Source organism: Anguilla rostrata, chromosome 8 (genome assembly GCF_018555375.3).
Source record: "Anguilla rostrata isolate EN2019 chromosome 8, ASM1855537v3, whole genome shotgun sequence".
Lineage (NCBI taxonomy): Eukaryota > Metazoa > Chordata > Actinopteri > Anguilliformes > Anguillidae > Anguilla > Anguilla rostrata.
In genome coordinates, this window is record NC_057940.1 from 15,461,234 (window position 1) to 15,477,838 (window position 16,605).

Sequence of the window (16,605 nt, forward strand, 5' to 3'; positions counted from 1 at the left end):
CATTAAGTGTATTTCACTGTGTACCCCAATATTTCACAAACAACTGGGTGATAAGCCAAACTACTCCCTCTAAGTGGGAGTGGTCTGTACATACTTATCCCAGAAAAGCACTTGGTTGTAAGGAGGCAAGACTGGCTTAAGATGGCTGCAAAGAACCATCCACATCTATGCACTTTTCACATGCTGAGAAGTTGGTCAGTTGGCGTCATGATTTTGGCTGTCTGGATCAGCGATCCCACAATCAGAGATCACCGATCCCACACTTTAGCATGAATATCAGCCAATACGATCCAATGGAGCATCCCTATTCAAAGCTCTCTGCTATTTTCTCTTTCACACTCACTATGGCTCACTACCTCTCTTCTCTTCTTCTCTTTCTCTGTCCTCTCCAACCCTTCCCTGTTGGCAGAGCGAGGAGTGAAAGACCAGTGGACACCAAACAACTAATTCTCTCTCTCTCCATCTCTCTGTCTACTTCTCTCTCCCACTCTCTCTTCTTCTATCTCTCCTCTCGCTCCTTCCCTCCCCCTATCTCTACCCCATTCTCACCCCCCTCTATCTCTCTCTCTCTATCTCTCTATAGTGTGACCCAGGGGTAGAGGTGAACATAAGGGCACAGACCCCTCTTTTCCAGCTCAGTTGCAGGAGTGTGACCCCTCCCCCCCCCCCGGCCCCCCCAGCTCTGACGAGGAGTGTTTGTTTGTCCATCTGTATGCAGACACTGTAAGGTCAGCGGAGACAGCAGTCTGAGAGAGGAGGTCGGGGGTTCACTGTTTGTAAACGATGACTGCTGAACGCTGAGGTGCCAGCTTTGTTTGCTCCACCGAGGCTGTCGAAAAAGCTGCTGACGGATCGCAAAGCACTGCAGCAGCCGTCCCAGCCAATGTCAACTTCCCTTCTGCTTCACAGAGCGACGGAAAATTTAAAGTCATGTGACATCAGATATCCTCGCGAGCTGATTAAATTCTACCCTCAACAGTCTGGTGACCTTCAGCGTTTCGACTACAGCACAAACCCACATTAATGCCCAGTTGATTAAAAGGACAAAGAAGCTAATCTGTCACGCCTGTGAATCAGCCTTACAGGAAAGATTCAGTTATCAGGTGAACTTGTATTAAAGGCAAACTTGTATTAAATGTCTTGGGGCACTAGGTCCACAATTATGAATCATAAAAAATGACTGAAACACAGGCACTAACTTCTCCAACATGGCATTTAGGGAATTAATATAAAGCTTTCACAGTAAAAGGATAACAATTCAGCAGAACCATGCTCCCTGTAAAATAAGCAGGATCAGGATCATACTAATCTTTGATTATTTAATGAAAAAGAAAAAAGAAATTAATTTAACGATTCTTCAATATCTCCCTCTGGTTGCACACAGTTCATCACTGACCTCCAGCCTCTTTGCCAAGCAAAAATGGATTTCCTCCCCTAATTATTTTTACATTTCTCACTCAATTTGCAAAGTCATGCCTTTAACATACGAATGGCATTAAAAAGCACCAAGGCTCAAATCCAGGGAGATTTCTTTTTAGTCCTAACAACAACTCATAACTCCAGGATGTTATTCAGCATTCATACTGAAAAAAAAAAAAATTCCATAACCTCTGATAGATTCTGATGCCCCCTCACCCAAAAATGACTAAACAAAAATCATTGAACAAACATCACTGCAAAAAGCTCCCTTCCGCTTGGCAGAAACCAGAAACCCTAACAGCACCCCCACCGCCCAAAAGCACTCTGCAGTGCAGAACATTCTAGAACTCACGTATAGCCTTTGATCTGCCAGGGCACAGTCTCTGCTGAACACGGCGCTTTTTAGAACCCTCCTGACTGCAGGGTTCTTTTTGTTGCGAGAATTTTGACACCGTTTCTCTGTATGCTCTCACTCTCTCTCTCTCTCATTGTATATTCACAAATTCCTAGAAATCCTGCAAGGCTGGCTATTGAGTAATAAGTCACATTAACTACCATGTATAATGTTCCTTCGAAGAACAAAGGAACAAAGGTGCTCGTTTAATTGGCTACAGTCACTGGTTCAGTGGGACAGACAGCAGGATTGACTTCACACCACCATGTGTGTATAATATAATAGTATGTTACATTACCTATTTGTTTTCTAGGCACCCATATCCTATGTGGTTTACAAGGATTACATTATTTAGCATAGCATCCATGTTATACAGCTGAATAGTTAATGAAGCAATTCGGGCACAATAAATGGCATATAGATACCACAGTATTGGCTCTTGCTAGGATTTGATCCTCAAAGGTCTTTGCTTACAGTATATGCCCACATCTCCAGTCACCATCACACTCTTCCAATTTCGACATAACTGTGTCCTGATTATGCATTTCCTGATCATAAGTGCTCCCCACTCAAGCCTTTTCCCCTGTTGCTCAAAGCCACTTCTGGAAATCAGCCTGAGTAAACTGAGTTCTACATCACTTTACTGAAACAGCGGTACCAAGCTTGAAAGAGAGATGTCATTAGCATGTATCTTAATGTGTCATAATGTGGACGCTGTATGTAGACTAAGTTTGACACGGTGAAGCCACTGAATTTCTCAGAGAACCAACTGCGAGTTAGCTTAGCTCCAGTGGCTACAACAGTTCCAAGGGCATATTTCCCATCACCCACCACTTCATGACCAACATGTTACCTGTAGCTTCTTTGGAATCATTCATCTGCACTTACTATATTTATCAACTACAGTCATGATAAACAGCTACCATCATCTTTATTTCCTCCTTTGCTACAGAAATATTAAAAAAAAGGCAAGCAGCAGTTCTTGTTCAAAACAATACTTAGCTCCATGGAGTTTAGACCCATTTTCAGAGGAAAGGTACGCGTGAGCGCGTTTACAAGGGGAAAGCAGCTCTTTTCTTAATAAGATGGTGCTGCTGTCAGCCGTGGTCTGTAATAACTGCCGTTAGACATTCTCCATGCTCGTACATGCCAAGTCCCAGCCAGCTGCAGAACTGTCAAACCAACCAATGTACAAGTCTGGCTAAATTAAACAGGTCTTCGGCAAAATATAGGACCACGACCATCCTATGTGATGTTACAAAATGACCAATGTACATGTCCTGCTAAATCTAACAGGTCTTAGGCACAATATATAGGACTGTAAATGGCCTGCGTGCTTTACCCAACGGCCAACATTATCCCACAGTCCCACTATCTTTATTGCAAGGTGCAAAACAATTCACAGCAGCAAGAATGGAGGAAACCTGTGAACGCAGTGAAAATTCATTCAAACGCAGCCGTTTGAAGCCGCCACATTTCCAACCCTGTCGGTGAGATAAGGAGCTCCGGACGAATGTGTGAAACAGTAGCAGTTATTTTTGACAGGAAGTGTTTTTTTTTCTGCTCAATTTGCGACTTTCCGAGCTCATCAGGGCTCCCTGGGAGAGTAAGAGGAAGCCAGGCTCCTTCACAAGGAGTTTTACTGACTCAGCTGACAAGCTGGTGACACTGCTGCCTTCAGAAGGGGAGGGGCTTCCTCCACTGCCAATCATAGAGGTAAAGTGCACACCTCACTTCCTGTCAGGCTTAATGACACTTGACTGACCCAAAAAAAGAAAATAATTAGTAAATACTGACACAAAATAAAACAAACAAAAATTACCTATAAAACTATGTATGCAGTATTGTGCAAATGAAAAGAAAAACAAAAAAACAGTTAAAGAAAAAGTTAAAGCCCACTTGGGATATTTCTATAAAAAGTTAGAATAAATATAATTTCCATTTATACGTTAAAAAGTCTTGAAATTACATTGATGTATGTGAGCAAATATTGGTATTTGAATGTGAGTCATGCTCTAGGGACAGTGTTTGTGCACACGCAGCAAGTAGATGGCCTTCACTTGGCTGATTTACAAAGGCCTGCTAGGATACGCGGGCAACCAAACAATTCAAGAGAATTTAATCTGCTCAGAGAGGGACAGTCTGCACCCTTCATCTCTCACAAACCATCAGTCAATACCTTGGACGGCATTATCGGCCACATTATCGTCCCATTGCAATTATTCAGATGGAGCACTGCTGCCGCGGACCTCGCTTCAGCACTGCGCTGCTCTGTGAGGGAGGCACTGGCGCACTGACTGGAGAGGGGACGAAAGGCACTGCTGACGGACGTCAGGCCGGCACGACAACACAAATACACAAGTGTCTGCTGAGCATACAACCGCATCGCCTGAGGATGCAGACACAGGGAATGAAGAGAGATCTTCTCCCACACTCCCACACACGCAACCACCCGCCCACCCGCCTTGACAGTGCACCTGGATGGCTAAGACAAAGTCAGATGATTAATCCATGATGCGTCTTCCATTTCTATGTACATTATTTTCATGTGTTCAACCAAATGACACAATGAGCAGTAAGCTCTTTCCCAATGATGACGTATACAGTGCCTGAACACACAACCGAAGGTATATATAGTATTTATTATAGATATGGGCGGTAAACAGAAGTGAAAACGAGTATGGTTATTTCAGGGTTAAATCTTATACTGTAGAGTTTCTAGTGCTCATACTCACAAACTAAAGCAATATTCACAGAACCAGACTGACCGCAGCACAGTGATCAGGAAACTGGATCTCTAAATGACAGTGATATCTCATAAGTTTCATTCAGCGATGATTTATCCTTCGGTGAGATGCCTCACCTGCATCGATTCAATAAATATCTTCCTGTATAAATGGACAGAATGAAAAATGCAATCCTGCAAACTGGCCTGGATGAGACTATCCGCTAATCTGATAAAGTGGAAGCCCTCCAGTTTTCAATCTTGTTGAGATAGCATTAACATACCATTGATTTATATATTTATAGATATAGATTTGCATACAATAGTTACTTAGCATTCCCTATTGAATTTCAATTTGCAAATATTGAAGAAGCTCAGACCAAATCTTTGTTTTAAACAAAGTGACTTACATTAGTGTTTACTATATACAGGTTTAGCCAATGAACAGTGATGATGTATCAGGATCACATCCAATAGTAGTAGTCAATACAGAATATTAAATAAAAGCATAAATAAAACAATGCATGTACTGTATGTTTTAGTAGTAGAGTAAAGCAAAAGTAGAATTTCAGAGCACAAATATAATATCTATAGATCCCCAAGAGCACAGGCCGATAAATTATCGATGCTCCCAATGCAATAACTGACATTAAACTATAGGTGATGAATGACACCATGAATATTAGCTTTTAGCAGCAATATTTTTGAAACAATACAACGCTGTGATTTATTGTGTTGTGTGAAAAACGAGGAATCAGTCATTGGTATTGACTGTTCTGGTGGAAAGCTGTCCATATCTTTGAAGCATTGTGTGCCACAGCTGTGACAATTAAAGCACAGATCCATCACATTGTGAAAGACACTGTTTACAGAACAGACAAATTAGATTTGCGGAGGGCAGAGAATGTAAAACTGTTTTTGGGAGACGTTTTTTCAGCTTCACCGGAAGTTTCTTCAGGACACAGAACAGAAGATGACCCCCCCCCTCCCCCCGCCACAGAATCCGGCATAGCCTAATAAGAACCATTCGTCTCAATGCCACCACCATAACACCATGCTAATCACCGTACTGAACGCTGCTGAATTTTCTCTGTCCCTGACACAGGGCCAAAGTGGTTTCACTGCATCCAAAGCCTTGGGCTGGGCTGCTCCTGACACTGCTGAGTGAGGGGGTGTTAATTGATTCATTCCTGGGGCTAAGGCAGAGTAAGCCAGGCAGATCTCGGTGACCTCTGACCCCAGTTACACAGAGTTTACCGGTAGCTCCCAGAGTGGGCGTCATTAAGAATAAATCTGCAGCAACCCGGTCATGTTTAATTCATCCAAGTAATACCACGGCGCTGTGTCAATTAAACCTCACAAAGCATCACCCGTGCAATATTTTAATGTCAGCAAATGAAGTATCCTGTAACTCCATAAACCGGACTCGTGGGGTGATAAATATAAGGCCGTGGTCTCATATATTTTTATATTCATATTCTGTTATGGTAAGACGCAGGGCTCTTTGGCCATTAATCATGGTGCGGGATCCATGTTTGTTTTTCGACGCAGAACACATGGCGTTAAATAATGATTCATTGATACATCATACATCACGTCGCTTCAGTTCTCTGGTTGCTGTCGCCCAGTGAGTTATGTCTTCATCTCTTCCGCTTTCGCCACCCTGGGCCGTCTGCTTTGCGGCAGCCAGTAAAGGGGGAGAGGGGGGTTTGGGGTTTGGGGTTGTAAGGGCACAAATTAGCCAGCCTGCCCCACCCCCGCCCCCCAGGAATAACTCCAGAGGGGCCTTGTTGCCAGGCCCCACATTAAACAAGTCCAGAGCTCCTTTGGGGTCCATCACGGAGAACAGCCATTGGCCAAATGCCGGTGAGTAATCTCTCTCTTTCTCTCCCTCCCTCCCTCCTGTCTCGCTTCTCCCAAAAAGCATTTATCTTCTCCCTTCTCTTTTTTTCATGGCTCTCCATTTCTCCTTCCCCCTCTCTCCCTGCTTCTCTTTCCAGTGTCTATCTTCCCCCTCCTCTTCCTGTCCCACAGCAAACACCGAAGGTAAATAATTCACAATGGCCACTACACAGGTCATCCGGAAAAAAAAAAGAAAATAAATTTATACAAGAATTGCAAAAAATCTGCAGCAGATCTACAACTAGTTCAACATACAATATATTAATATATCTAAATGCATAATCTGTCTTATTGCCCCCTGATAGGCTACTTGCTTATTCACATAAAAACTACATAAACATTCACAAAAAATCCTTTTGTTCATTTCATTTTAAAGTATTTTACTCAGTAATGACAAACACAAATGCAAAGAATGTGATTCTAGTGAGTCTGAGGCCTCAGAGAGAAACAGGTGACAGATCCATTATTAGTGGTAGAGCCACAGTGTGCTGGAGTTTTAACACTGCATTCAGCAAGGCCCTGTTAGAGATGCACTTTTTGTGGTTTGAAAAATCTTATCTAATGTTACTCTTATGCAGATCGACTTGCAATGCAAACATAAGTGCAAAGATCAGGAATTAATGTGCTGTACTTCTGTTTTTTTTCACTCTCCTTCTCAAACAGGCATTAACTAATTAACCCTTTGGCCCCTTTCAACACAATCACAGAGCTAAAAGGCAATCACAGAGCTATAGGACAAGTATGAATAGGTGAATAATTCAGACAGTATTCATTTGATATCAGTGATAATGGCTTTTTAATACTGTATCATTACATTTTTCCTCATTTCTTCACATAAACAGAGAGACTAATTGACATGCATTTTCTACTGCAAGAAAACCTATTTGCAATTATGCATTTTCATGAAGAGTGTCAAGAAATCTGAGTATTGACCACCATGCTATAGTGTGAAAAACGATGCCTCTGTATTTCACTGTCAGGTTGGGTACTTCGTCTTATGAAATTTGTGCCTAAAGGTAATTCTTTAAGCTCTGTGAGTAAGCATACAGAATTGGTCATTTGGTGGCACGGTCAGCTCTTACCTTAGACAGTTCACTAGTGAAAACCATTAACACAGAACCAACACTTTACCACCAGGTCCCCTTCCTGGGATATGAATCCATGACCACAACCACAAATCACCAATTTTTACCTGGCCACGTTCAAAAACATATTCAAAGAATTTTCATTTTAACCTTTTAGAAATGTATCTGAAATACTATAACAAAAAACACAAGGGTTTGGCACAAGCTGCTCCGGAATGGATATTCGGCTAAAGTGCTGTGTCATGTTTATGGATACAAATCTCTATCTCTTGTGAACCTGAAAAGTCATTAGCATAAATAATAGGAGGGTCTTGCATGATTAAATGAATAAATAAGCAAGATAACCTAACCAAGACCACAACTGCCAGAATGAAGGAAAGCAACCTTTGAAAGCCCAAATGCTCATTATAGCACCTAAAATATATTAAGGTAATTATGCAGTCATTAGTTGGAGTCATTTGTGACTGACACCATAACAAGCGCTCTCCTATACACAAACATTTATCCATCACACTTATAACCTCTAAATGTGCTTCATGTACACTTCCCATTAGAGTCAAGGGAGGACATGGGCCATTTGGAAATGACCAAGGGCAAAGAACAGAGTTCAAAGCTTAAGCACAGCAGATTCTTCCATGAGTCTAAAGGCATTCTGGGATACCGTTAAAAAGCACTGCCATTTTTTCAGTACTCCTACAAATACATCTACTCTTCAAACTTCTCTGTAATACTGTACTTTCATTAAGTGTCCTTCAAGATGGACAGCCGGCCTCTTTCATAAGAAGAATAAATGGGAGAGGTACAGAGGTGACACTCAAAATCGGTTGAACAACCACACCTGTGTGACTTAGTACAGTGTGAGAATAAGGACAGAGCAGAGTGACTCAGCAGCATGTAAGTACAGATTAAAAGATACACACCTCTGTAGTACAAAGCACAAGCTATTTTCAGCTGCTTATTCACCATTGAGGAGCCCAGGTAGGCAAAAATACACTGAGTCAAAACACTGCTGGAAGAAAGTCATTTTTTTCACTTGTGCTGTGTCAGTTTGTACAAGTCCTACTTTAGGAATGCTTATGCTTGGCTCACTGTGCCATCATGGTTCAACTCTCAAAGAGTTCATAGTAAGTGGGGTTTGTAATGAAAGCATTCATCATGAACAGTGAATGTTAACACATGTATCAGAGGTGTGCAAGCTTACTTTGGGTGCGTGAACTGGTCGACAAGGGAAACCTTCTCCACCAGGTCACCTCCGATACTTCTCACAAGGTCATAGAAGTCGTTCTCACTGTAGCCCTGTGCTGGCAGCCAGAAGGAAATGTCGTTCAGCAAGGGGGGGTATTTGCTCAAAGGCTGAGGAAAAAGAAGAAAACCAATAATAAATGATGCAGAAAAATAACTGAATAATTTAGGTTGGGAAATGAGAAACATATACGACTCCTCACTGGGAAAATTGGTGAGAATCTGTTGAATGTTTGAGGCCAACATTTCAATAAAAACCTCATTAAAATCAAAGAGCTTATCGTACACTTAACGCATGGACAACTGTATCTCAGATTAAGAGCAAAGAAACACAAATGAGAAGAAATGAAAATCTGCCAGTGTTCAGAATTGCAGTGGCTCGCTATTTAAACCAAAGAGTAATTTGGATTCTGTTCAGTGCGTGTTAAAAATAAAACCCTCTGGACTAAATCAAAGCCAACATCCCCAGCCGTTACCGCAAGTTTACATTCCAAATGATAAATCCAGTATAATTAATCTGACTTGAAACATCAAAGGCCTAAAAATGCTATTTAACTGAATTACCTGTAAAGCACCATTAAGACACCTATGAAATGTGTCAATGCAAGTATAAAAATACATTATACTGAGATAAGCATAAAAGCAAAGGGGGAACACGTAGTGATGGAAGAAGACTTTTTTTTGTCCCTTAATATGCCCTGTACCCCATATCCTCCCAGTGTAGATGCCCTCAGTTTAAAAACCAGAAACATCTTGACCTACAGAGTATTCATGGGTTCACTGAAGAGCTGGACCACAGCTGTTAAACACACACATCAGCATATTAGCTGGATATGACATAATCACATATGATTAGCACAAATGCCATATATGCTGCAGCTTACAAATGCAACAGACGGTGGTGATATTAACACATGTTTATAATGGGTCTGAGCAAGTAATTAGAGGCCTTAATGAAGAATTTGAATGCGGAAGACAGTTGTACTTACCCATGCATTTGACTACAGCACTTGTAATGTTTGCAATGTTTGGAGGCTTTGTATTGTTACACATTTTATTTCCTATATTTGCAGCCACGTGTCTCGTTCAGATGTAGTTATTGCTTTTATTATGAAAAATGTAAAATAATATTTATATAATAATGCATTCATGTATTCTCTTGCTGGACTTGGGGTACAGACTGAATGGAAAAATTTGTCTTTGGAGGATAGAAGTTACATTTACATTTTAGGCATTTAGCAGACACTCTTATTCAGAGAGACTTACACAGCTTATATTCTTTATATACAATCCATTTATACAACCGGATATTTGCCTTGTAATTCAGTTTGAGCACCTTGCTAAAGAGTACAATGGCAGCGTCGCGTTACAAGCCGGGTTCCCTAATCACTACACTACACCACCGTCCCTGTTATGAACACATGCTCACCGGCAGAACACCCTCATTTGTCCCATCACATTTGATATTTAAATTATTCATGTCCTTCGAAATACCTACTTGACGGGATTCTGCATGAATTAATTATTAATCTATTACTAGTTTTTCCTAATGCATTGTTTTCTTTTCCTGAATAATATATCCCTTTTAGTTCTGTAAGCTTCACCGTGTCATATCCACTCATACACGGACTAACAGGCCAGGTGCAGCCCCTCAGTAATCAGGTGAAGGCCATGCAGACAGAACCAACACTGTTGGTTTGTAAATAAATCACCGGGAGAATTTAAACAGTGTGCGGCTACATTATTATTCCACTAAACCGAGATGTGTAGCCAAAGGAAAAGGACTTTATGCTCCCGGAGACAACAGCTGTCATAAATCAAATGTCCTCAAAAAAATTACTATTCCTACACATCACCCCAATGGTATTACATAAGGAGTGCAGCTGCAGGCCTTCACTTAATAAGGTTTTACTGACTATTCACGAAAGGTAGAAGAATAGACGCACAAGTAGCAGTGCATGCTGGGTAAGGATCAGATCAGTTTCCCGTAATCAAAGGGGTTTTGAGAGTAATGTGGCATAATTTGCGGCTCTCCAGTTTTGTCTCTTTATTCTCACCATGATCACTGCATATGAGTTTTAAGGCAGGAGATAACAAGGCTGGGAATTCCATCTAATTAAGTTTCCCTGTTAACAATCCAAAGTTGTTACTTTGATAATAAAACCCATAAACCATTTCACAGCCCTAAAAGTCATTTGCATACATTAAATCAGAAGTTATTTATGTCCAGGCATTCAAACAGAGAAACGACCTGCCATAAACTAAGTGGCAGACAGCGACATTTTGGGCAAGTTTTTCTTAGATGCGCTTTGCTTGCAAGAGAAGGTACCCTTGAGAGGCGTTGGGTCGATACTCATGGCGTTGCTTCTTGCTGATCTCCGCATCGTGCGATACTCCTTCTGTTTTAAGGAATTCGAGCACTAATCTGCACGAGGCCAGATTTCATACCCACAAGCACACCACACCATCCCAGTGCTGTTTCTAGAACCTTCTAATGCCCTTTCTCACTGAAACCAGGGCAGGCCTAGGCTCACTCCATTGCATTACATACTGTAAACCCCAAATAGCGACCAGACTAGGCAAACACAATTCAGAGGCCAGTTTACAAGTCCCAGAAGGTACCAAAACTGTAAATTAAATCACAACATAAACCACTTACAATCCAAAATATCAGTAGCACTTTCTGTCAATCGTCTTTCATGGGCACTATATAACTCCATTGCAAGCAGTAAACGACACCTTAATACACACTACATAAACTTAGGCTTATGAATTACAGTAGCCTGATATTTTATGGAACTCTCTGCTGGATCCTGCCCAGTTTCTATTAAAAGACAGCAATTATGAGAACAATTAAGCATGCCAAACCTGTTGGCCAATAGCAGCTTTACATGGTCTTATCAGTAGGAGTGAGACAATCAATCGATATTGTGATTCCTTTTCTTAACACAACTCTGGGCACAATGTGATTTACATCACATAAAATGCTTTTGTCAGAAGTGTAATCCCTGTTCATAATTTGATTTACTATAAAAAGGTCTAACAGAATGCAGAATCACAAACCATTTGCAGCTGGTCTAACAGAATGCAGAATCACAAACCAAGTGCATCATGGGATATCACCCGCCTGTGTTGTGGAAGGATTTTCAATAGTGTGAATTCTGACATTTTACGTATTATATCGTACAATTTCAGTTAGATAAATATAAACAAAGAATTATTGCGACCAAAAGCTGCTAAAATGCTGAACAATGGGAACAAAATGAAAACCATGTATGTGGTCCTGACACAAGGCCTCTCACAGATTCAGTGTGACACCAGCCAAAATATGAATACATTTAGGATATTTGTGATGAAGGGAGAACGTACTGTAAGGCTGTTCCTTCTGAAAATCAGCCTCCTCCCCCTCCGCGATGGGACGCGGGGTAATTTGAGCATGGTCCGCCTCCTCGGAACACGCCGGGGGGGAGGCGTCTTCAGATGGCGCCTCTAATTGCGTTCCAGGTGCCCCGTTCTTTGGGCACAGCCCTGCAGTTAATGACCGTTTAGGTCCGCGAGGGAAATACGGGAGGCAGGTGGGCCTCCATTTTAGAGGAGGCTCCTCCCACCGGCAGGAGTATGAGGAAGAGGGGCTCTCCGTTCCATCCCACTCAGGTTACAACAAACAGTCCACACCGGGATTTATTAGCCTAGCCTGAATCCCCGAAGACTTCACCAGCGCGAGACACATCCATCTCACCTCTATCTAACCCCCTCTCAGCAGAAACAAGTTGCTAAGAAGCTGATTAGGCTTGTAGTGAACATGGTGGAACAGAAACCCTGTCAGGCAGGTCACTAGTATACTGCATGCAAGGCTGCCCAAAGCTATACCATAGGGCTGTCTGTCACAGTTACGGTTGCACTGTAAATACTGTAGTTTTCAGTACCTTGACATAAAAAGACATAGCCGTTCAAAATTGTGCCTAAAAATGTAATTAGATGACAATATTTGACAGGGCTGCGTTTGTCGATTGATTATGATGCGTTGCCCACAGCTATGAGACCAAAATAAAACGCTGTGATTTCATTTAAAAGTCAATCTCCCATTCACCCTGCTGCCCATCCCTATTGGAACATAAGGGGAGGCAGAACCACGCAGGGCAGGGGGGCACCACAGGTTCTTTCTTTCCATTCTGTAGGCCGAGCAAACGCAGGGGCCTCCCAGGGCACTGGCCTCGGTCACGCCCCATTACTGGCCAGAGCAGGTTGGAAAAGGGAGGAGGGGTGGGGGGGGGGGGGGGCGTGTAAAACAAGACAGGCAGAATGCATCGGCCCTGATACCAGCCTCTCCCCGGTTTGGCCATCTGGGAAGCAGAGCAGGAGGGCCATGCTTTACTGCCACATCCAGGATGCGAAGGAGGAGGAGAGACAGAGGATGGTTAGGAAGTGTGGATCACAGCCTCATCCCCACAACTGCTGACATGAAGAGACCCCTTCAGAGCATGGGGGATTTTAATTACTGCTTAAGTGATGGGGGAACCCACCGATAGGCAAGGAGCAGGAAAGTTGACATGCAGCAGGGAAAAAACCCGTCTCCAGATGATGTGTGTGTCTCATAAGCCACAATGAAAGCCTCAGCCTATATTCGCACCATATATAAATTGTAAACATTGAAGAAAGCTAAACAGGTTGGTGATTAAAAAAATGTGATCTTGCAGATTTTCCATAACAACACTACTACTGTCCTTGCTGCTTCCCTTTGTTCTTTTTTGGGTGAAGACACAAGACTGTATATGCAAATCATTACCATTCATTCATTACTCATCAAGGTAAAATTCCAGCTGCAGAGTCAAAAGGTTCTTTTTTCTTTTGTCTGACTTTGAAAGACAAAGTTGCTAAAAGGCCTGACATAAGTGTCTCAATCTGCAGCTGAGCGCACAGCTGATCGATGTACTGTAGGGTGCAGGCTGTATTAAATTCAGCCCTGACGTAATGGATACAGACACTCTGAACACAGCGGCTGGCGCGGCTGTTATTCCAAAGGCACTGGCTCGAGGACAGATTGGACGACTGATATTCCAGCCCTGACCTGAACTGCAGAGCTGTCCAATCAGATCAAATGTACTTGACTAGAAAAGCCAGAATAACGCAAAGCTAAATCAGACTGATTAAAGCTGAACTTGAGGAGCTAAACTAGCATTCCAAACTGTGAATCGAATTTGCATTGACCAATCGGATCCTTCCCCCACAAACCTTGGCCACCTCCACACTGTAGTCACAACGCTTCTGACAGGTACCTTATCAATGCCAATTAAGACAGGACAATTTCACAAATACAGGAAGAACCGACACAACCTGAGAAGAGGAACAAGTGCAATGGAAAATTATCCACACCATTATGAGGGTTTGCTATAGTGCAATCAATTCAGAATTTAGTCATTTGGGGGATGCTTTTACCGAAAGCTATTTACAAAAGTGCATTAAACATGGTAAGCAAACACCACTAGAGCTGGAGTACAAAGATAGAATCACATAAGTGCACCATCAAGGTGCACGCCTGAAGTTCTGGAAAATAAAGAGAGAAAAAGTTTGTTTATTTATTTATTCTTTTTATCATGCATACCTACCAAGAAACGCTGTCTCCCAGGGCAAACGCACCACTCTGTCTGCAATAACTGCATGGTAGCATAACGTCTCTTGATACCTGAACTGTTGTCAAAGACAATCCAGCCAAACATCCTGGGACGCCTCCCCTTGGGCAGCAGAAGGAATAACAAAATCCTCTGGCTGTTGGATTCTACAGCAAAATTCATCCCGAATTACAAAATATCTCTTTTCTGTGCATTGCTGACAATGAGCCACTACTTGCCCTGCACAGAGTAGGAATGCAAACATCTTGTATTTTTGAATATTCTCTTGCTCACAAGAATGAATATTTTGTATAATTAAACCTCATTTCTGTCTCCCTGAAACTCCCGAAACTGTAAATATTAATGAGTCACTGCATGAGAGACCTCTCAGTGAAGCTTTCAGGCAGGGCCTTTACATCAACGGGTCCTGTGCAGCTCTCCGCAGGTCCCTGTGCTTTTGTTCGTATTGATGAGGATGACTAAGGAGAAACGTATTTGCTGTTGCAGTAATTGACAAGTGCTCTCATAGCAACACATTCACACACAGACAGTCACAAACACACAGACACAGAGACAGACACACTCACACAAACACACAGAGACAGAGACAGACACGCACACATGAACTCAGACACAGAGACAGGCACACACGCATACAAAACACACACACACACATACAAATGCACATACACACATGCATGCATACATACACACACACGTACAAATGCACATACACACATGCATACACAAACACATATGCATGCATGCACATACACACGCACACACACACGCAGAAACACACACACACACACACACACACACAAAGCTGTTTGTATGGACCGGCTTGCGGGTGCCACAGTACATTTAGGAACAAATAACTTCCAAGCTATTCCAAATAAACAATAAGCATTCACGCGCAGAGGCCAAAAAGCCTTTTTCAGAGTTCAGGATGACACAGCTGGGTCTCGGATCTTGCGCAGTGTTTACGGATTGACAGGGTCTGAGTAGGGAGAAAGACGGTGAGATTTACACAGGCGAATAAAACAATACATGATACATGAAAAATCTGCCCTAAAATAAACTGAGCCAGACCAGGGCGATGGTAATGGGCCCCTGCCTCCACTGTGCCAACGCCATTAGCAAAACAAGCAGCGATCCTTCAGAGGCCAATAGGAAGTAACAGTCTGACTGACACAGAAACATCCCTCGGATTGATGTCAGTGGCAGGGAGTGAGGAGGAGGAGGAGGAAGAGAAGGAGAAGGAAGGTATGATGGCGGCCAGGGGTGGGAAGGGGGCGGGTTGTCGTGGGATGAAGACACAAGCTCTAAATGACTGATAATGTGTCAGAGAGAGAGAGAGAGAGAGAGAGAGAGAGAGGAGAACTGTCAGAGAGCCAATGCAGTCTCATATCTTCAGCGTTTCACTCGCACGCCAATCAGCGGAAATCAGGGAGAGGGGCTACCCAGGCTGTGATAGGACAGGGGGACCGATTGAAGGGACGCCCGTTTCCCATCAGGCAGGTATTGGGGTTCACTCCAGGTTGATTCTGAGCGCCATGCAGGCAGCAGGCCAATGAAAACGCACGGGGGTTATTTCAGTTCACGCTATCAGTTATGGGCTGCTCTCAGCTCAGCCATTTAACACGACCGAAGAAAGCTTAAGTGCTGCTATTAAACATCAGATACACAGCAGAGATGAGACTGTGACCAAAACCAAGAGGCAGCCATGTCAGTTTAGATTTAATACTCAATTAGCTCAGGCAAATGTGATAACTGCATGGGCATACCTTCATAGACACCTTTAAATTGCATTCACTGTGGAAATGGCCTATACAGCAACGTACTGTAAATTAGTGAAAATTTAATGATGAGTGCATTTAAGAGCCGTGTGGCATAGTGTCCCCTGACCCCCTCCTCTAGTTACCTGGAAGGTGACGGCCTGGTCGATGTGGGGCAGATGAAACTGTCTGAGGAAGCGCTCGTCCTCGCTCCAGAAGAGGCGGATGTCGGGGATCCCGTACAGCACCATGGCCAGCCGCTCCAGGCCCAACCCGAACGCCCAGCCCATCTTGTGTTCCGCCCCAGCTGCGAAAGGAACAGGGAGGCGGAGTCAGGGGTCAGTGTGTCCAATTAAATTAGGTGATTTGGTGAGATGGGACAGTAGAAGGAAAAATCCTATTCAATTCAATTCAATTGCTTTTTTATTTTTGTCCTTGCAGGTCCTTGCAT

General features: G+C 42.9%; 1 protein-coding gene across 8 annotated transcripts in view; it reads right to left on the reverse strand.

Moving 5' to 3' along the window:
* LOC135260928 (phenylalanine--tRNA ligase, mitochondrial-like) overlaps window positions 1–16,605 on the reverse strand; it is an 88,535-nt gene that overhangs the window by 19,809 nt on the left and 52,121 nt on the right. For all 8 annotated transcript variants that reach the window (XM_064346673.1, XM_064346678.1, XM_064346680.1 and 5 more), the window contains 2 exons: window positions 16,301–16,461; window positions 8,727–8,878 (listed from right to left, as the gene is read on the reverse strand). In XM_064346673.1, coding sequence (XP_064202743.1) covers window positions 8,727–8,878; window positions 16,301–16,461 — 313 coding nt within the window. The remainder of the gene's footprint in view (window positions 1–8,726; window positions 8,879–16,300; window positions 16,462–16,605) is intronic.